Source organism: Diadema antillarum, unplaced genomic scaffold (assembly GCF_040938485.1).
Source record: "Diadema antillarum isolate AM-2024a unplaced genomic scaffold, OU_Dant_1.0 seq00000824_RagTag, whole genome shotgun sequence".
NCBI lineage: Eukaryota > Metazoa > Echinodermata > Echinoidea > Diadematoida > Diadematidae > Diadema > Diadema antillarum.
In genome coordinates, this window is record NW_027271701.1 from 255610 (window position 1) to 278690 (window position 23081).

A 23081-nucleotide genomic window follows, 5' to 3' on the forward strand; every position below is an offset into this window, starting at 1 on the left:
TGTCAGATCAGTTTGGAGAGGTTAACATGGTGTTGGATGCTGGACTCACAGTTAATGCTGGGACTCACAGGGCTTTGCACCCTTGTGAAATCTAATCCTGCATAAAGAGTATGATTCTCTACGATTACTACTAGGTCTACTTGCAATTGTAGGCGGGGAGTGTGTAAGTGAAGAACAAGAAATGTGTGAAGCCTTTTGATCCACCTAAACTCCCAGGGACGGATAAATAAACTATGACAACATGATTCTTTGTTTTTCCTTCTAATATTCAGTGGCATTAACTCAGGGATTAGCCAAGCTATGTACCCAGTACATGACATATACAGTATTGTATCAATCAATAATGTCTTGTCCTCCGATTGGTCAAGGGCATTGAAAGTGACAAAACATATTTGCAACATAAAAATCCTAGTCCAACTATTTCCCTGTGGAAATTAAAAAAAAAATAAAACAATAAAAAAAAGTCACACTGACATGCAATATTTCATTTGCTAAGAGCATGCACACCACTCTTGTCACAAGCGTGTATTTTAGTGCATGAGACATCACATCACAGTACGGTTTTCTACCAAATGACAGTGTCTACGCTTTGTGAGATAAAAGCATCGTGCAGTCAATGCATACACTTTCACATTGTAATTTTGTGCGTAAAAAGAAGAATTTACAACAAATATACCAGGTCATTGCTCGAGGTTCTGATTAAACTGGGTGACGGTTCTGAAAATTCAATAGCACTATTGTCTTCGGGGCTGTGCCCCTCAGAAAATAATACTATTGAAGTAAACATCATGCAGATAGTTTCAACCAGAACCCCTCAAGCCTGATATATTTGTATACTATACCGAAAGTTTGATCATGACTTCAGTCAAACAACGATTCACAACCATCAAATTCTTACCAACATTTTCCTGCTTATGCTATCAGCAAATGCGCGTGAGGAAATGCTGGAGAATCAGTACAAAAATATTTAAAAAAAACAAAAAACAAAGACGAGTGGAAACATCACTGCAATATGATATGTCTACCAAATCTGATTTACTGTCAAGCATGTTTTATTCAATTTTTTTTTTTTTACTTTTCTTTCCATCCCATGAGACCTCCCTCTCTAAAGAGTTTGATGGGTTCTGTAAGCTTCACAGTATTATATACATACCAATAAATCATGGCCTATATAAGAGATTTAAAAAAAAATGAAATGAAAAACCCTGCATACAAGAAAGTAATTGCATGTATGGCAGAAGCCCATCAAAGGTAGCACAACAGACTGCTTTATGAGAGATACGCATATCAAATATACTTTGGAATGTAAAAAAGATAAATTACCACAGGAATATTTAAACAGAGGAGCGGTATACAAGTAGCTTTGTTTCATGATTCAGCCAACACATCATTATTGAATACTGTGTGCTCTACTCTGCTCTAGGTAGATGTGTGTGACTGCCTCGCTTTAGACAATTTCTTGGAAATTATCTACATTATGCCGACGACAAAAACCAACTGCAGGGAAAGCATAATTACTGACTTTGTTTGGTAAAACAAACACAGTAAAATTGGAATGCCTAAGTGTAAAATTTCTGTGTGCTCACAGACGCATGGAATGCTTGGGGCATTCCTGAACCTTGCTGAGCTGCAATGTATTAAAGGGGCATTCCAGACGATTTTCATAATTTTACATCATGTAGTACATAATTCGACAGCTCCATGCATAGATTTGTGGAATCTATTGCGGTCCTTGAGCAGAGAAACCAATGCTCTGAAAAAATCTTAAACAAATAACACTGAACCAGTGTTGATGACATAGGAGCCTACATTGTAGCATATTTCAAAAATGTAGCGGTGTAATTTCATTACAATACTGCTTGCATATCAAGTTCACCTGTGTAGAATCTATGCATGCCTTCTTCTTTTGTTCTGCTTCCTTGAGCCCCAACTCATGCATTCTTATGGTGAGGCTGTCATGTCATCGTCCTTGTTAAGTGCAATTTGTTATAAATTTTGAAAATATTCTTATTCCTCATCCCAATCACTATAAATTCTGAAACTCTGTACTCTGACTAACTAATTTATAGTTGTTCAAATATAAAAGTCTGAAAATCATCCCGAGGTCTCCTTTAAAGTATTGCTTTGTATCACATGTACTCCTTTCATGGTGCATCAGTTATCAGCCTCTTTGCCATTCTTCTATGATGATGACATGTACACTTGTACCACATAGACTACATGTGGGTGATTATGAACACACATACAGCACTGTACAGGGGAAGCAACTTGACCCTTTCTACACTGTAATCTGGCATACCGAATTCCCAAAATGTGCACAAGAATGTTTATGTTTGTGGCGTGAAGTCATGCTTGTGTTATACTGACCAGAAAAATGACCTTGATTGAAAGTTACTATCAATATCTGTTCTTTTTCTGTATGAAAACTGTGCATATTTTTGTTTAATTTACCTTTTCCAATGTAGTGGTGCAATTGTTTCGCTATAAACTCATATGAAGACAAATGTAACGATCAAGGCTGAGCTCACTACATTTGACTTTCGCTGACCTCATTCGGGTGCTCTTATAGTATACCATAAGGAAAAGTTTTTATGAGCCTAGCGTCCTGCTCTATCCATATCTCACATCCGAACGATATATGGCATTGTTCAATGGCACATGCTACTGATAGTGGAAAGGGGATACATGTACCACTTGATTGCTTTCACACATTACCAACCTGTTCATTCTTTGTTAATGTGCAAAGGATTGATGTTCGGGGGCACTGGTCTCTCTCAGAGAATTGTGGAAGGAATTGGTTGAGTAGGATAAAACTCAAATGATGCACGACAGTATAAAATTCAGAGTCACCATGATTCAAGTTTGGGCTAAGCTCGAAGAGAATAAAACACACCGAGGAGATGCCATGTTTATACAATAAAAAAGTATGTAAGGTACTCAGAAATATGTTTTGTGTAGTTGACATGTGTAAAACATGGCCATCCATCTTGAGAACCCTTGGACATCACAGCCATCTCTGCACCAGAGACCCCACCATCTTCTGCAGCTCCAGGTTCGGTCTACTCCACAGCAGGATGGCCGCACCACCGGCCATGAGAGAGGCAAGCATGATGAGGCCACTGTTCACCAGCTGGAAGGAGGACAAAAGCAAAGTGTTTACCTTCAGCAGTGTGTCACTCTTCAGATCAAAGACTCTGTTTGCATGATTACAGACAAAGTAATATCGGAAGACTATAAGCTATCAATCATGGGCCCCCTTTCTTCAAGTGATTTGCAAAGTTGGTCTACTATATTTTCTCGTTCGGAACAACGTTCCAGGTTGATATCGCTTGCTGACTACAGGTAGTCACCTCTTATATCACGTGAACGACGAGGGGTCAGCATCATTCGCCCGCTTTTCTTGTAGGTAGGTGGCCACATCCCCGGGTTAGCACCCTGCACTTTGTGATGAACAAATGAAGTGGGATCTTGTATGTGCATGAGTTGTGACTCTCTCACACAAAGAACATCCACTTAATGTCCGATCCTTGAGAAAGAGTGTTTTGCCTCTTACTAGAGAGGACACTTAAATTACAAAATAATGTTGCCCTGAAAGACTACAGAATAAAACCCAGGTCATTAAGATAGGGAGGCAGATACCCTACTGACTGAGCCAAATCACCGCCCTATTTGCAACTTTGGTAACTTACTGAAAGCTTGACTACCAACATAAATGCTCGATACTGATTTAAGAGATAGCCTGAACATGGGGTCATTTCTCCTGACAGCTGCATGCCTGGATCACGAGTCCAGTATCACTTCTGACCTTGTCTTGCTTTCGCCACTTGTTGATGACGATGTGGTATCGGATGCGGCTGAAGGTTACCATGGAGTAGAGAGGAATGTACTTGGAAGGCAGCAGCCAGCTGAGCAGACGATCTACCTTCTTGCGGAAGAGGAACCAGCGAGAATTGACCAGTGCCCTCATCTATAAAGGTGACAGAAAAGCGTCGTACCAAATCAATGTTTGCTGCATTTGGAGTCGTACTGCAACTTTAAACCAAAACATACTTCTCGTATGCCAGCAGAACTGTCGATTATTGCTCTAAAATGTACACGCATGCATAAGAAATGTGTGAAATAACGCTGTAATAACACAATTTCAGCTAGGTAACGATGAAAATGCGAAATATTAGCCGAAAAGGTTTGCCGGAAGTCCACATCAATATCCATCGTTCTTTTGCGCTATTGTGAATTTACATACAGCTTGATGGAAAATATGATTGCAAGGGTATGATCGATCATCACAGTAAGTTTACCTTCCCACAATGCTGAACGCGGGGTTAACGACGTATAATTGACGTGTAATATGAGGAACCCACTAAAAAGCAAAGCTTGTAGGATGTGAGTTCCAAAAATATAACATATAGGCTTTTAGTACAGTATATCAATGTCAAAAGTGACGCAACATGCAAAAATACAAAATATCGAGAATATTATAAAGTTTACGGAATGTACAAAGTATAGTATGATGTTTTTGATTAAACCTATGGTATAAATGCTAAGAAAAGTAGCAAGTTGATCAAACTACTGAAGTCATCCGAGCGAGGCATCATTTGAGTATGCAGAAATTTTCAAATGATTACGGCAAAACAATTAAACATAGGATTTTAGAAAATTGGCTTTGAGATTTTGATTAAAGGAACTTAAAGAACTTGATTGCAACCGAACCGAATCTAACTCATTCCAGAAAGAAGGTCCGGTCGATGTAATTGTTTTGAGGGCTAAAACTGTACGAACAAGGGAAAAATGATAGGATCCACTGTGTCTTGTAGGGTAAGTATGAATATCACTGTTTTTAACAAACATTGAGGAAAATATACTAGGAAGATCACCAGTATTCAACTTATACATAAAAATTCCAACATGATACAAATACAAGTCAGAAATTTTTAACAGTTTACTTGAAACAAACAATTCATCAGTGTGATCAAAAAATTGTGCACGATTTATAATCCGCAAGGCCTTTTTCTGAATCAAAAATAACGAATCGATTTTAGTCTTAGAGCAATTCCCCCAGGCTAATATTCCGTAATTCAAGAAAGGTAATAATAAAGTTGTATAAAGAGAAAAACATGCAATATTGGCTTTGGGAGGAGATATTTCAGTTTGTGAATAACTCCAACATTCTTGCACAAAAATTTGCATAAATAATCAACATGTACCTTCCATGAAAGGTTACTGTCAATATAGATACCTAAAAATTTTGTTGAATCTATTTGGTTTAACTGTAAACCGTTCACTAAAACTAAACCTGGAGGAGATTTTATTGTGTTACTGAAAACCATATAATTGGTCTTATTTATGTTAAGCGACAATTCATTTGCCTGAATCCACTCAAATACCAGCTTAAGTTCATTATTCAAAGAATCGAGCAAAACATAAGGATCTGAGTGAGAATAAAAGAGACTTGTATCATCTGCGAACAGAAGAAAAGACAGCAGAGAGGATGAGTTCCGGAAGTCATTGATATATAAAATGAATAAAAGAGGACTTAAGAGTTCATAGAATCTGTTCAAATTCTCAAATCTAAATTGCATCACACAAATTTGAAAGTTTGTTACTCGAACAGTAAAGACATTGCCAGTCCAGTATAAGGTACAGTGTTTGTGGGACAAAATTGACAAGATGCAGACTTTAAATTCTTGTGTTGTGCAATTCACTGTGTGGCTGGAGGCCCCTGTATATACATTGTGTAAGTTGCTGGTAGGAAGATCAAAATCATAGAAAAGAGCACACACACACACACACACAAAAATATGCAATGTCATTAAGGGCAAAGCCAGTTTTATGACACCATGGGTTGCTCATCTTTCTAGCATGAGGCTGCCAATATGATTATTGTATGTCGGGATGTTGTGTCAGAATGGTCTCATATCAGCACATCGTACGTCGTATGAATATATATGATGCATCATTGTGTAACCCATCGTAGATCACAAAAGGAAGAAGAATGCACGTAAAGTAGACTTTGGCAATGTAAGCTACACAGTTTTATACAGTGTAACTTTGGTTCTTTTATTTTCTAAAGTATTTTGGTGTACTATGGAAGTAGGGCAAATTATTTTATCTATTCAAAGCTTAGCATCTAATGAATTCAAATCTGCCAAACAGAAAAAAAAAGAAATTCCCAACATTATTTGGCTTTTATGATGACATATCACATACAATAATTGTGTGTCTGAAAGTGCCATACATTAAATAGAGAGCGTACTTTTGTATGACAGTGTTTGGTTCTGTCTCACAAACTCACCTCGATATAATTGTACATCGCTAGATCACACATTGCTTGGGCATCCGGACCTCGGAACTTGGAAAAGTGGGGCAGGACCTTGGCTGTTAATTAAGGGGAGACATAAGAGGTCAAAGGTCATTTTTAACTTGTTAATGTGCTCTGCACATCAAACTAGAATGTGCTGCTTGAAAAGGTGGTCTCTTATAGGTCAATGTGTAACGATCTTAACCCGTTGAGGACGAGTCCCGAGTATACTTGGACAAGCGTGTATGGGAAAAGTGTGTTCCGGCAAAAGTCAGCCTGTAATCAACGGGTTAATGTAAAAACAAAAAGAGTTGTAGAACATTTTATTAACAAGGATGCCTCATCTAATTTGCATCTGTGTTTTAACAACTAACATCACCTTTCCTGAAATCATATGACAATCCAGAATTTGGGAAGAGAGGTTTGTGGTAAGACCATGTGTATGAAGTCCTTGAAAGAACCTAGAAAGAGGGGAGTGCAAAGAGAAGTGGCACACAGAGTGTGTAAGGAAGGCAAATTGTGACAGTCGATGGTGACCTTTGAACTTGACCTCACATCACCCTTCACAGGAGTCACATTCAGGCAATATCTCTTGATTCATTTCTATCCTTCTTACCAGGTAATATTACTCACATGTTTGTAATTGAAGTTATAGCTCAAAGGAGCAACATTTCTACATGAAGTATGGTGACCACAGATTTTTACCTTGACCTATAATGATCATTCTCTTCTTTCATGGATCAAGACTTCCTGACGATTTCATGGGTGGGATCAGAGTCAATATTTTTGCATGTTTTTAAATTTGCGAACAGCACCGGACTCACGATTTGCAAAAGTAGAAACCTTGCCACAAATTTGGCATATACAGTTGTCCTCTCAGCAAGATACATCACAAAATATACTGAATGTAGGCAATGCCCGGCATATCTCAATCGTAAATGACCACACAATGTCATCAAACACAATGAAGGCAAAGTGACTGATATAAAATGGATGTATACTGTGGCAAACCCCAATGTTAGTTAAGGATGCAATAATCTTTGCACTTACTGAAGTTCCCATTAAACTGCTCCATTACCTCCTCGAAAACCAAGCAATCTTCAAATCCCTGCAAAAAATTAAAATGAAATAAAAATATTGATAATTATGTCTCAGAAGAACAGAAGAGTAACACTTAGCAAACAGAACAGAGTAATTGTTAAAATCAGATGTAAATATTAAAAAGAAAGTTTCGGAATTTTTATGATATAACTTCTGCAAATAAGATGACCTCATAACTCCTCTTGTTGTTTGCCAACAGAAATGTGAAATATTATCTTTATGCCACCACTTATACTCTAGATCACCAAGTTTCTGCCCGACAGTCAGTGCTGGTACTCATCCTTATAGCATGCAGTGGGTATTGTGTATTTGTTCACAAAATGCATATAATCTTTGAATTGCTTGCATCGAGTTGGATGAAATGCCTGTCTAATTATCAGGTACACGTTGCCTTATTTGCTGCTACTTTATGTCGATGTAGGGCGATTTGTCAATTAGTTGAAATAAAGGCAACTCAATGCAAGAATTTCATTGACTTGAATCCAAACATTCTGTTCAATAAAGAGATACACCTTTTCTCTCTGTCCAGAACTACAGAAACCTGTTCTTCCTTCATTGTACTTAATAAAAGTATGAAGGAGCATAAAATCTGTCTTGACTTACAATAAAAATCGTCTCCGGGACTGTCGGTAACAAAGTGTATGACTCCACAGGTAACAGGGTTCAAGGAAACACTCAAACTACAGTTATAAGCTGTAAATGGTGTACAGTATTACTCAATACGACCCATAAATCCACTTGTTCAGTGCAAGTGAGTCTCACAGGCATAAGATGAAATTATGTAGCACTAGCTCAGTATATGGCTTTAACAAAAAAAAAAAAAAATGTTTTCCAAAGGCACTTAAGCATTGCAGTCTAAGCACAATATGATGCACAGATGGCTTAATACACCATGGCACATAAGAGCTGGAGTCACTACTGTAGTGATTTCATGTTGTGACTTACACAATTCATGCCTTGTCCATAGAAAGGCACCATGGCATGGGCAGCATCTCCCATGATAACAGCCCTGTCCTTGTAGTGGTACGGCGAGCACTGTGCACATAGAGGGGAAAGGCAAGAAATGAAGCCAGATGAGCAGAGGCCAATGTGCAGCTTTCCAGCACTTGTTGCTCTGTCTTGGATGCCTTCAGACATCACTGAAGCTTCATCTATACATATAATGTGATGACTACCTGATTCTCACCAAAAATTTAACTTGTATTGATGCTGAAGACCTAATCAGGTCTTTCTGTGATTTTGTTGTTCTAACTGTTCTAATATTCTACAACAATCCTCTCTTTTTTGTTTCCAAAGCCTTGGACCTCAGTCTGTTGTACATGTTATGGCTCCTTTTGGTGAACATTGAAAATAAACACAAACAGTCATTTCACACTTTTTCTACAATTCGATGATTGGAGTTTTTAATAGTGAAGTCAATCAATGTGAATGGATAGAGTTCAGGAATATTCATTGCCAGTGTTCTAGAAGGTAAAAAAAAAAAAAAAGAAAATCACTTTTTATGTAAGCTCATTGTTGTTTCAGAATTATTGTTTGAACTAGAAATGGCGCTATGGCGAATGGTATGCCTCCGCCATAATGCATGATTCTCCTAATAGGTCCAGATAGTACATGTGGACAATGTGTGATTACATTTTCACAAAATTGGCAAAATATTAAAACAACAAGTTTGTCACAAATGTGTTAAATATTCACCTTCCTTGACCTAGGTTTAATTGGATGAATAGGAGAGCATGTATTTGGGAGTTAAGGACTTTAACTTGACTTTGACCTATTCATATGTTTATGCATTGAGTTATTTTAAAGGTACAGAGAAAAAGTGCAATTTCTATATTGAATAGTAAATTGTTACCATTTTCATCCGGTCTTAGACCCTAAAATTCATAAAATAATCACTGTCAGGCAGAACATGCATTTGTAGTACGTTTCAAGACAACTTGAGCCACTTCCGAGATATGGAGGAAAAGCTTAGTTCAGCACTTTCACTTGATCTTTGACCTTTGAGGCAAAAACACACGAAAAAAAACTTTCCAAAGAATCTCTATTAGGTTATGCATGCATAAACCAAGTGTAAAAAAAAAAAAAAAATCCTGCATAATTGTATAAACATGAAGGAAATAGTAAAATTTTGAAGCGTTTCCCTCGACCTTTGACCCCATGAACCCTAAATCTTCTAGATAATCACTGCCAGTCAGTACATGTATATATACTATGTTCCATGAAGATACCTTGAGCAATTTCCAAGGTACAGAGAAAAAAGGTGAAGTTTTAATATTTTTACTTGACCTTTGACCTCATGACCTAAACTTTCACCAGAGAATCTTAATTGGGTAATACATGTATACACTAAGTTTCAAGAAAATATCTTCAGGCTTTGCATAGATATGGTGGAAATAGTGAAATTTTATGTATTTGACCTTGACCTTTTGACCTTTGACCTCAAGCATGTGCACCCAAAAGCTGATAGGCACAACTTCACCCCCTAATACACATACATGCCAAGTATCATTAGGATACCTAAAAAGGTTTTGATAGTTACCCTGTCCACAAAATTCATTACGGACGGACGGACAGACGGAAGGACGGATGGAAGGACGGACAGACGGACGGACGGACAACCCGAAACATAATGCCTCTGGCACCACTTCGTGGCGGAGGCATAAAAAGTTGTAATAACTTCTCTGAATTCTTACATTCATAACTTTTTCTCAATAAAGTTTGCCATGTGATAAGACAGAGACCACATCAGCATTGTCAAAACAGAACAAGGAAAAGTAGAAATTATGCGGTGCGAAATATATGTCCCCGCCAGAAGTAGCATTTGGTAGCGAAATGTACAATATAGGTCAAAAATCAAGGTCAAAGAAGTCAAAGGTCAAAATTCTGTGTAAAAGTTTTGAAGCCCTCACATGGTGCCATCACATAAAGCAGTCGGAATCGAAATCGGGTTAATGGCGAAGGAGTAGCATTTTGTAGCAACATGTACAATATAGGTCAAAAATCAAGGTCAAAGGTCACAACTGAAATTCTGTGTAGAAGTTTCAAATCTCCTATGTAGTGCTATCATTACTCTCATATAAAGGATACAGAATCAAAATTGGCCCATAAATGACAGAGAAGTAGCAAATTGAACATTTTGATCACACACGGACGCACACACATACACACGGACACACACACGGACACACGGACACACACACGTACCCAGCCCGTTTCATAGTCCCCTGCTCGAACTCGTTCGGCGGGGACAAAAAAGCACCACAAACAAAGATCAAATAATAACAATATCCAGACCTCTCAACCTTTCTAATTGCAAAATAGGGATGATTTGACTCAAAAGTAGGAAAGAAAGAGCAGTTCCTACAGGAGTGTGTAGTAGAATTCTCAAGAAAACTACGAAACTCCCATTGAAACAGGAGCTGGGAATGGTCAAAGTTCAGATTCTTTCCCCCAAATTCAGAATGGCTGAGAGGCACTGAATGTCCCCCCACATTTCATCCCTGGACACCAGTCCTGACCACAAGACCTTGGATTCTCATACAACCATGTAGTCAAATGGTTGCTGATTGACCCTTAATACTACTATGGCAAAGGCCTGCCATACATTACCTTGATGGAGACTAGGGGCAAGGCCTTACTGCTGTTGAATGTGTCTTTGAGGTTCTGGACTCCGATCTTCTCTATGGAATCGGGGAAGTACTGCTCGAAGAATCTGATGACCCCTGCCTCACCCGCTGCCGTGATCTTCACGTACTCGTCGAATGGCATGAAGAGGGTGAGAGTGAAGGAGCCGTCGAGGTTCGGGAGGGCGATCATCATGAATGTGTTCCTTGGCCAGATGTGCAGGTGGTTGATCTCGATGTTATGCTGCAGCGAACCGTCACAGAGAGTGACAGTTAATGGGTGAATGGGGTCAAGGGCATGAATGATACAGGGGAATGTAACTGTCATACAGTTCATTCATATCCTCACTGACAAGAGTGGGGTAATCTCAGCTTGGTTTAACTACAAGTAGATAACTGTCCCCCCCTCCCCCAGATGTGTAGATTTTATATGGATACTATACATATGAAGAGTTTGTTCGCAAAAACCGATAAGTCCATTTTTGAAGATTTTGAAGTACGGTCTCTGGCATAAAGTACAAAATAATACCTCTTAAATGATTGGTCACTTCATATAAAGGTACATTTTTGAAGTTATGGTCAAAAGAAGCAAAAATTTTCTTATTATTCTCTCTTTTTTTCTTGACCTTTTATAGCAAATATCTCCATTTGGCAAATATGGACTTACCGGTTTTTGCAAACAAACTCTTCATATATTCATATGTACAGCTGTACATTCATACTCACATACCTTCGCACAAACACACATACACATGACAGGCAATAAATCATCCTGTGGTGTGACAAGACTTCAAATCTCAAAATCAACATTGCCAGAAGGGTGAAAAAAGTCTTTCATTCTTGATGCAGAATACTTTCATTTTTGCAATATTTTCATAACATAACGTCAATATTGACATCTAATACTGTACATAATCTGGTACTGTAAAATGAGGAATTTTCGTATGAATTTTAATTTCGCGAATTTCGCAAGCGCCAAATTCGTGAAATTAAAATGCACGCGAAAGCTTTTGTCTACACTACATGCATTGAATGCCAGTAGCAAATCGCGAAAATTTCATGCCACGAAAAAGGCTGTCAGCTCCAATTCGCGAAAATTTAAATCTGCGAATATATCATGTTTTACAGTATATTAATATGCTGTCATGACAACACATCTGCTTTTAATATGCTGGTTTAATGATACACATGCATTTCCTGGAACTAACCTCATTGGTCCCAGGTTTTGGGGGTAGGCAGAGTTCCATATAGCCATGTGGAATGTATTCTTGATTGTAATCTACCAGTGTCTTTCTCATCAGCTGTCGACGGACACACGAGTAGGCCCCATCGCAGCCAAAGATAAGGTCTGCCTGTGCCTTCACCTCCTGGCCATTTTTGCTGGAGAAGCAGACGGTTCATAAGGAAGAGAAGAGATAAGAATGACAAAAGCATTTATTAATATACAAATGATGCACAGGACAGAGTGGATCGGTGAGAATTGGATGTGCGAGTTTAACTTTGGAAATGTTCAAACCCATGGCGCAGCTACAGTAGTGGGTTTTAGACTGTTTCCAAAGTTAAACAAGAGCATTCAATTCTCACTCATCCACAAAATAAACCTGTGCATCATCCGTTTTATAAAATGGGCCCGTAAATTCACGAAATTCAACCTTTTTCCCCATCATGCGTCCGGTACACCTACAACACTATACAAGGTTTGAGCCATGCGTTTGGATTTTACCAGACGTATGGCCATGCATTCCGTTTTAGTTGACGCATGGCTATAAAGTGTAGTTTAGTAAAAATCAATACATGATAATTGACCAATCAAATTGCAGAGATTCTAAAGCCCATTTTAAGAATATAAAATAGCATACCATAGCATTGATTACAGAAAGGGTACAGAGTGTCAGTCTTTAGCTGCTAAGGACAGGATGCAAAAACATCAACAAAACATTTCTTGAAACTTTTACAATTGGCCCTTTCAGGATGTACAGTAAGCCAGGCTAACTAGTGTATCTGCCATAGGGTGACAGTGTCCATTGCTTTAAGGACCTTTAAAGTTCTCTAACAAAAGGGAAATCATCCACAGAAGTCACTTACATATGGGGGGGGGGTACATTGTACAGCACATTGATCACAAAATGATACAAAGCTAATGCATGCAAGTACTACGTCATTTGCACAAACACACATGAAACTTTTCCAGATGAACATGCAGCAAAGTTTAACAGTTGCAGACAAGAACTAGCATCTACAATGTATATGCAAGCTGATGATGTGATCTAAACATTAATGATTTCTTGATTAATTTTTTGATTTTTCTTTTCTGTTAGAACGAATGAAATGCAAATAGCTACAACATTGAGTGTTTTTCCTTGTTACATAATACGTTGGCAGATCATTACATAATCCTTGATATGTGAAGTCTTTCCAAACTTTTGCTGCTGTGGACTGGATAAAAAAGGAAATGGTGATGCAAGATTAGACTCACTCTGTAAAGAACATCAGCCCATCATCGAGGTCCATCCGTGTCAGTTTGTGCTCAAAGTGCAAGGTCACATGATCCTGTTTCTCAGCAGCTGAAATGATGGACGAGGTATGGAATGACTTTAATTAGTGATACCGACTTCTTCTGAAAATTGAAATCCACAAGGCAGTACCTTACAGTACAATCTGTATTAATATTGAAAGGAGTCAACAATGTTGCTGTTTATGGTTGAAATGGAGATACATATTTCTGACTTTTTTGTGAGATAATATAAAAAGCATACAATTCTTAGAGGAATTCAAAGTGTATTTTCATGGAAATGGATTTTGAAACGGCTGAGATATTTAAAAACAATGAGGTCCTTATAAAAGGTGGGACCTATATGTACCCTTCATTAGGACCACTTTGTTTTACTTTGTTCTTGGATATCTTAGCCATTTCAAATCTGATTTTCATCAACTTTGAATTCCTCTCAAAATTGTATGCGTTTTAATCCCTCCAAAGTGGTTTCTAATTATTTTGCAAAAAGGTAAAATCTGAATCCCCTATCTAAACAAAACCTATACCATCCTTTTAACATCAGGTATCAAGCATGCAATGTTTCACTTTGCAATCAAGACTGTCGGAAGTACTGCAAACATCATAATGATTCGTTATGCACTCACAACAAACCACTGAGAACAAAATACTCACACATTGTGCCAACAGATCTATACAAAAGGCAAAATGGCTTTGCATGGATAGAATAAGCTGGTTCTACTTGCCATACTTTACTGATATATTACATCTTTGTACATGAAGGCAGCAGTAAATCTTATGACAAAATGTAAATCTAGTATTCAAGCTGTATGTGTGTACATACAGTTTGATATCTTTCATACCGTCTGGTACAAGGCCAAAGATAGTAAAAGAACAAACAAACAAACAAACACAAAACTCTGCCATCTATCTCTCATGACAGTAAAATTCCTAAAATATTATCCCAACAAGCTCCTCTCAGACCTGGATCTGATTGTCTGTGTTTCTACATTGGTAGACATCAGCAGTTTGAAATACAAGAAATGCTACATCATCCATGAAGGGTGCATACACATATGCACTACTGGTTTTTAGTGCCTCCCGACACAGTTACTACGTCTCCTACAATGGTCATGGCTCAAAAATTTGTCTGCGTTTCTACAAAAGAGACCAGTGAATTCCTCCTTTCGGCATGCGTACAGGAAAGGACATTATACTCAACACACCCATGCCCAATTTGTTAAGATTGATAATAGCATAAAACCCTTTGGGAGAGATAACGGCCCGGTGTAGGACCAATAGAAGTAGGTTGGGAGATTGAACTCTTTGCTCTGTAGAGCTGGGTGTGCCCACTGATCTATGTAGGAAGTATCTGGGTATCCCACAGGTCAATCGCTTTGAAGCCACTGTGCCACCATCTTACCTTGCACACATAGCTATACATTTTGTTCAGAGTTCACGACATCGCATGATCTGAGAGATGATCTTTGCTGGAAAATGTATGCACATCTGCATTGAGTGTGCATGAAAACAGGGCAGCGCAGCCGCTTCAATTGTTTTTATAGTGTGAATGGACCAATGATATATCCAGATACTTCTTATTGAGATTAATGGGTGTGCTGTGCAGCCACTCTGTGGGCATTGCCATTCTGAGGAAGCAATATTTAACACGTGAAAACTCCAGGCAGTAATTTTTGCTGCAAATAATCATCTTCTCTTCCTTGCTAACTTGGTAGTTCTAAATATCATCCTGAATCCTATACTGCAGAAACATTAAATATACCTGGCTGAATTCATAAAGTCTGCAAAAAATTGGAAAAAAAATCCAGACAGAAAAATAAATTTGAACCTTTAAAATGTGTTGCCAATGAAAGGATCAGCCATGAATCCGGCAACTTTAGCAGCTTTGATAATTTTGCATGACATCATCACCCCAACCCCTAATCCCATCTACACACTGTACAACAATGCTTTATGACCAAAAAGGGTTGAAAGGAATGACAAGCTTTTATTCTACCATGTGAAATACTAGTAATGAGTAGTAAATTCGATTTCTGAAACTAGATGGTTTAACCCTAAAAGGGCTGGGGTAGGGGGGCAGAATCCGCCCCCTCGACGTTTCACACCATAGAATTCACACAGGCGCTTAATTTTATACCTAGCAAACAAAATGCAATGGGAAAAAGATGATAATTAGATTTCTAACTCCCTCATATGAAACTACATATCACAGAAAGATGAATGATTGGTAATATGCAGAGCCCCTCAATGAAGTGCATTAACTGCTAGATGGTAACTCCTTTCTCTTAATACACAGGCTAATCATTTTGCAAGGTTTTTATCTTTGCAAATTTCATGAATAGGGTGCCATTTGGAAATTTAAAAACACATGAAAATATCAACTCTGGTCCAAACATGAATGTGACATGCATGCACACATTTCTCCATTGAGTGATTGTACTTCACAACTGTGAATTAAACCACTCTCGAAACTAACGGGAAGCACTGATTCACAAAAAATTATAGACTCACTATTAAAATATATGGCGTATGCAGTATTCAATGAAAATTCCAGTTGCAAGCATTACCAATGATTGCAATGCCTAGTTTTGCATCAAATCTTATACTTTTATAGATATGTACAAACAAGTCTACATGATACGTAAAGATCACCACATACCTGTCAAAAGGAGCTCATTCAACTTTCTCCTATCAACAGATAGAATTGCCTGTTAATCAGTATAAAACATGAGGGGGGGGGGGGCAGAAGATGGGGGGGGGGTGAGGAGAAAGAGGTGAAATTGAGATACAGAGGAGAAAACAACAACAACAATATGGTATTACCTACAAATTATGTAACACTGTTATAGTAGTGTACATCATGGCATGGTATTAGCCTCACAATATGTTGAGATTTACTAACTAAGGTATGTTTCTAACTAATCAGTATTCTTCATGACTTAGGACTTCAAATCTTTTTTCAAACTTACAAAGCAATGTGTACATCACAAATCACAAAGTAATTTGCCTCTACTCCTAAAATGAGAGTCAACAGTTTTAAGAAACAAATTCTAACTGTCATACAAAAAGAAAATCTAACCCAGATTCTCTCGCCACATTCATAACTCATACCAAAACATTACATAGCTAACTTTCACTGTCAAAACAACAAATCAATACATGACAATGGGCTTTATAACATAGTGATCTTTGGTACTAACAGTAATATCTCATAAAAAGAAAAGATTTTAAAAATGCAACCAAAAAAAAAAAGAAAAAAAAAAGAGAGATAATGTACTGACCTCCCCCTTCTTTCCATAAGGTTGAGCATTCTTCTTTCCATCAACATCATGGATAAGACGAGAATACATTGGGATTCCAGATCTAACAACCTGTTGATGGAAAAAAAGAAGACGACATTTTAGCATTTTCATTCAGTTTTTATGAGAGAACAAAAAAAACCAACATCATATATCATAAGGCATAGTAGTTGGCAACTCTGGTTAATGCAGCATACAGCCACTTTGAGACAATTAACTTTTAGTTGATTGTTTGCTTGTGACTGTCCAACTGCCTGCAGCAGCTCACATTGGAACAGGGATCCACGTTCTGATGGAAAGAAACAGTACACTTTTTGTACATAAAATTGTTGCAAGAAACTGAATAAAGCTCTACCAAATACTCACAAGGAAGTCACTAATTGCAATATCATGATCAGAAAAAAAATCTTTGAGAAGACTTTCATATATCATTTAAAGTTTTCCAAAGACCTCTTAGCAAGAATAAGTTACCTGAAAACTTGTCAATAAATCACTGCAAAGTATTGAAATTACTAAGCATACAAAACCAGTTTTATGACCATACAAAATAGAAATTCAGTCCAATTTTGAGTTGATTGTCACATATGAAGTTTAATTGAATAAAAATGATGATTGGCTTACAAGATTTGTCACTTTTTGCAGAACTTTCACCACACTATTTGATTTCTAGAGTTAAATTCAATTCATCACAATGATTACGAACATTGAAAGAATTCCTTTTTGCATGACACATTTTGCTGGAGCATAAAGAAACCTTCACAAGAGTTACACTAACTGGATTGAATTTGGCATGGCGGGGGGGGGGGGGGGGGGGGGATGGGAAGGAAAAGAAACAATAAATGTAGTTTCCTAACTACAACAGTGGAACTGTAAACAGACCTCATCTTCGAGCCCAATGTGGCGCAATGCGGAGCGCCCCCTCACAGACAGGGCCAGGTTGATACTGCGGCCAACAACATGTTCTGCTAGCCGAATATCTGATCACGTGTTGTTACAAAAAACAAAACAAGAAGAAAAGAAAACAATGGACATTTAAGGATGCACTCACAAATACACTTATGCACATGGAATTGCCACAAATATTTGTTGGTGAAGCCTTACACATTGGGCGAGGCCTTGTACTAAGAACAGTAACAAAGGGCTACATTGTACAGCAGGAAACAGAATTTGTCTCTTGAAAGTAGACTTTCATTCAGAGAGAGAGAGGGGAAAAAAAGATGGAAATATGCACATGTTTATATGAATCTTTCAGAATGCATTTAATAAACACACGAATTCTATCTATTTCTCATGAGGGATCCATGACTAACAAGCCAAATTTTATAGCAGATCCCTCAATTTCCACAGTGATTATCTTGTACATATTACAGTTTAGAATTACATTTTGCATCCATTATGTGTAATTCATGAAAAGAATTCCCTATTATGTTTGTAATTTTTTCTTATGCAGATCGTGTTGTTATAAGTATGTAAAAATACATATTTTTTGTTCTGTTGTTTCTGATTGAATTGAAACAAATTCATATACATACACAGAGCAGCACATATTTCCATTTCTTCTAGCATACAGAAAGAGGACATGACTTACATTACAATCCTTGATTGTAACTATTTCAGAATAGATATTCAGATATTTCAGATGAATGTTATCAACCTTATTAAAAGTATGTAGTTATGAAGTTGACGAAGAGTGTATCTATAATGAAAGTGAAATATGGAGGAATTCTCTGTACACTCCCTTACTGTCATTTCACTAACATTGTGGCATCTAAGTTGTTGTAGCTTTCCTCTTCACCATTGATGTCACATGGATTTAAAACCAAAACTTTGAGAATTCATTTTAAAACTTCTGAATGACTGCTCAAATTTTCCTCAAACTTCAGAGAAAGTTACGATAATTTTCTTGCATTCACTGAATTCACATGTGTGTACCGAATGTGACTGGAAAGTTGAGCCGGCCTGATTGTGAGAAAATAAGTTTACAATTTATCCTTGTAGAGACAACATTTATAAGTATAAGTGTTTGCAATAAATATGGCTTGTGAATGTAAAGCTCTTTTTCAGCTTCTACTTGACACATGAATACACAATAATACAAAAATGCCCACAGTTATATTACCATAACACTCTTCCATAGATTTGAATTTAATCAGTCATGTATGATGTGTAACCACTCAGAACCTTCATTTGATAACTTGATCACAATAATGGAACAGTAGACTTACAGGTCTAGCGCTCATCTGCTGAACATTGCCTTTTCCTCCCTCCACCCCTGGAAACTATTCAAAAAGCCCCCGGTTTTCCATAAAAGAATAAAAAGATCACATATCACTAATACTGGCTGACTGTGATTAGAGACATTTGGGCCCCACCAGTTTTCAAGTTGAACTATGTTAAAAATCGAACACATGCCAGACACCAAAGGGTGATCAATTGCAAGATTTCACTCAAAATACATGTAGGTCTCACCCAAATGGCCCCTCCCTCCTACCCCCCCCCCCCCCAAAAAAAAGAAAACAACAATACACAAAATGCTGAACTGCATTCACACAGCAGTTTCTATCAGCTCCACTAAGTAAACAGGTTTACAGTGACATGGCTTGCACCCATAATTGTACACAGCACCCTCACCTTTTCTTGTCTCGAAGAGATCCACCGTATAGCCTCTCTGAGCCATATAGCATGCCTGCATTGCACCAACCTGGGTAAAGAAGAATATCATTCAAATTCTGAAATTTGATTTTGATAAACGAAGCACTACACAAAAATGTAATTTGTGTCATAATGGATCCACAAAGGGCTGATTTTCAAGAGAAAGTGGAATATGCTGACAGACTTTATTGGACAAGAGGGTGGTTTCGATTCAATTGGCTGCATAATGCCAGGTCTGAAAGTACACAATGCAAAGTACCGGGCAGTTTATTTTGTACTTTTCTTCTGTTTGGAAACACATAGCAAACTGTCAACCTCACTATTTGTGGATTTGTTGCAATGCAAAGGAGGTCTAATACTTGTAACCAAATGTTGCGTTACGACTCTTGAAAAGATATCTGCTTCTCAAAAGACAGAGAGTCCTATTGATCTGAAATATTTGGGAACACTTACAAAAGCAAGTTCTTAACCCGTCGAAGACAGGCTGATATTGCGACAACATACATTTTCCATATGTATCCCTGCCCAAATATACTACTCAGGACTGGTTTTCAACGGATTAAGATTGGGGCTCCACACAGTACGGGTACTGTATGGGGCAATTCTACAAAGTTTATACAATTTTTAATAGAAAATATTCTTTAATTCTCACAACAGATTCGCCTTTATTCACATAAAATGCAGATGGTTTTGTTGATTTCATGTGAACATACATTTTGCAAGGGTTTTAACCTACATGTACAGTGTACACAGAGAATACTCTAGGTTTGATATGCAATTGGGGTATGAGCCTTACTTGTAAAGTTTTGTTCAGAACTTTAACTTACAAAGGATCTGGAACCTTATACTGTATGCTTGGTTCAATATTGCTGTGATTTTATTTGGTGAACTCACAAGTTGACTGATGCCCCCAACATTAACATCTCATAGAAATATCTTCTCCCATGAGATATATGTATACTCCATCTAGGTGTCTACATTGTAGAAACTACATTGTATGTACATTGTAGCATTTAGTCCACATGAAGGGAACTCCTTCTCTCGCTCACATATATGATATAAGGATAGAAAGACTACTTCTTTCTCATATGATATTGCAAGATTGTCGTATGTACAAGTCCCGCCCCAAGTGGACAAATATCATACCTGCATTAACAAAATCACAATACACAATACACAATACACTCTACTCGCATTTATAAACACAATTAACCTATGTATACACATACATACATGGATGCACACTAAGTGTTTTTACGAAATATTTTATGAAAGTTTGAAGTTTTCTGAGCATGTTGCACTGTGTTGTGTCACTGTACATGCATTTTTTTCCCTGTAAACCTACAACACCAAGTATCACGCCTCCGCCATGAGACTCTTGAGTTTCATGTCTCAGCGTCTCTTTTCACGCTCACAAGCCAAGCATCCACTTTTTCATGCCTCCAGGCCCAGCAAGGAAAAAAAAAAGACTGCAAAAAATGAAAAATGCTTCGATCATGTAGACTATAACTAAGAGTCCTGTGTTTGCAGTTTATTCTCAGACAATTAACCAGTCTTATAAAATCATGAGATTTGGTGCATACCGGCGCTATTACCGGTCATGCAATTTCATTAACAAAACTGCCTCACAGGTATGCACTAAATCTCATGATTTCACATCCCACATAAAAAATCTCCCTCCCCTGAGAGGAGAGCCCTGTCCCCTCCCACTCTTGACTCAGTCAGCTCGGTTGCTTCACTCCCTCACAAGGTCTCACCCATTTTGCACACCCAGCCACTTCACAAACTTGGCTTCTCTGTTCCTGGTTAAAAAAGTGGCACAACTCCCAGCCAGGACTATCCCGAGCTACTTGTAGACTACAACTGGACCCACCATTTCTACCAATACTTGACACTTGATGGGTAGAATTCTCTGCCAAGTTCTAACGTTACCAGGGCCTGGGAGTGGGACCCCCCGATCCGTGGACCCTGGTCATAAATTAAAATAGTCAATGCCTACAACTTGCCACTTCTAACTCTTACTTGTTTGCTTGTTGTACGATTGTAGCTAACAGCTAGTAATCAGAATGATGTCCCTTACCAATCCACCGCCAACTATTGCGATGCGGGTGCTTTTGGGTCCATTTGAAGTCTCCATTATCACAGAAAGTCTGTCTATGTTCTTGCAAGCGGACCCGATGGGATGGTAGATCTAGTAGTAGTACACTTCACCGGCTAAACAGAACAGTCAATGAAAATACGGCGGGGATACGAGATCGGGATCGGAGCAGCTTGCTATTTGCGGCAGAGATAGCGCTAGCTTCCTATTTGCGGCTCAGCATACGAACAGTACAGTACATTGTACATGTGTTGTTATACAAGCAACTTGCGTAAGAGTACCGTGCGTTCACATAACAGTACAGTTGTAGTCGGTCGCGCGTATGGCAAGCCATATTACTTTTTAAAAAGATTTTCTGATATCACGAATTCCCTTTCGTGATATCAAAAATTCGAATTTCTGATATCACAAATTCAATTTTTGATATCACAAATACCCATTGGTTTATCACGTAAAACCAATTTTTGATATCACGAAATCGAATTAGTGATATCACAAATTCAATTCGTGATATCACGAATTCAATTCGAGATATCACGAATTCACATTCTTGATATCAAGAAATACATTTTGTGATATCACTAATTCCAATTTGTGATATCACTAATTTACATGGAATTTCAGCACATATCTTTCGCAAAGAAATAATTTGATTTCGAGCATTAGTTTTGCGCTGAAATTCAACCGTAAATTCTAGCGTTTGTTGAGGGCAGAAATACACAGGGAATTCGAGCTTTAGTTCAGTGCAGAAAACCAACGGGAATTTGAGCGTCAGTTGAGCGCAGAAATACACACGGAATTCGAGCATTAGTTTTGCGCTGAAATTCAGCTGTGAATTCGAGCGTTAGTTGAGAGCAGAAATACACAAGGAATTCGAGCATTAGTTTTGCGCTGAAATTCAACTGTGAATTCGAGCGTTAGTTGAGCGCAGAAATACACAGGGAATTCGAGCATTAGTTTTGCGCTGAAATTCAACTGTGAATTCGAGCGTTAGTTGAGCGCAGAAATACACAGGGAATTCGAGCATTAGTTTTGCGCTGAAATTCAACTGTGAATTCGAGCGTTAGTTGAGAGCGGAAATACACAGGGAATTCGAGCATTAGTTTTGCGCTGAAATTCAACAATGAATTCGAGCGTTAGTTGAACGCAGAAATACACTGTGAATTCGAGCATTAGTTTAGCGCAGATATTCGTATGGAATTTCAGGTTTTATCTTTACATAGTATCTAACGATAGTTACAAAAAAAAAAACCTAAATGAAGAGTTTTGGCAACTCGTCTTCATTTAAAGTGATTAGGAATTGGTTTTAAAAGAATCGATGAAAATAAATCGTTTAGCAACATATCTAAAACGCTATTATTGATATGTTGTCAATTACTTCAAAGTCATTATTATATTCTTTTTTTTCTCCATTTCTCGCCACTGATTTGGCAGAGACTGGTTGACTTACAACTTTTGTTTGCGTTTCTCTTTACTCTGTCATGTGAAAGATACTCTC

The 23081-nt window shown here is 37.9% G+C and overlaps 1 protein-coding gene across 1 annotated transcript; it reads right to left on the minus strand.

Annotated features, from left to right (window-relative positions):
* Positions 1 to 1432: 1432 nt before the first annotated feature.
* Positions 1433 to 21670, minus strand: LOC139740012 (kynurenine 3-monooxygenase-like). Its single transcript, XM_071650608.1, has 13 exons — positions 21566 to 21670; positions 19465 to 19534; positions 17713 to 17810; positions 16816 to 16905; positions 16194 to 16242; positions 13499 to 13586; positions 12231 to 12402; positions 11009 to 11266; positions 8345 to 8434; positions 7349 to 7406; positions 6293 to 6375; positions 3806 to 3967; positions 1433 to 3130 (listed from the first exon to the last, which is right to left on the minus strand). Exons 1-13 carry the CDS (start codon positions 21620 to 21622, stop codon positions 3005 to 3007), a joined length of 1401 nt encoding a protein of 466 aa, XP_071506709.1. The 5' UTR covers positions 21623 to 21670; the 3' UTR covers positions 1433 to 3004.
* Between the last annotated feature and the right edge of the window lie 1411 nt (positions 21671 to 23081).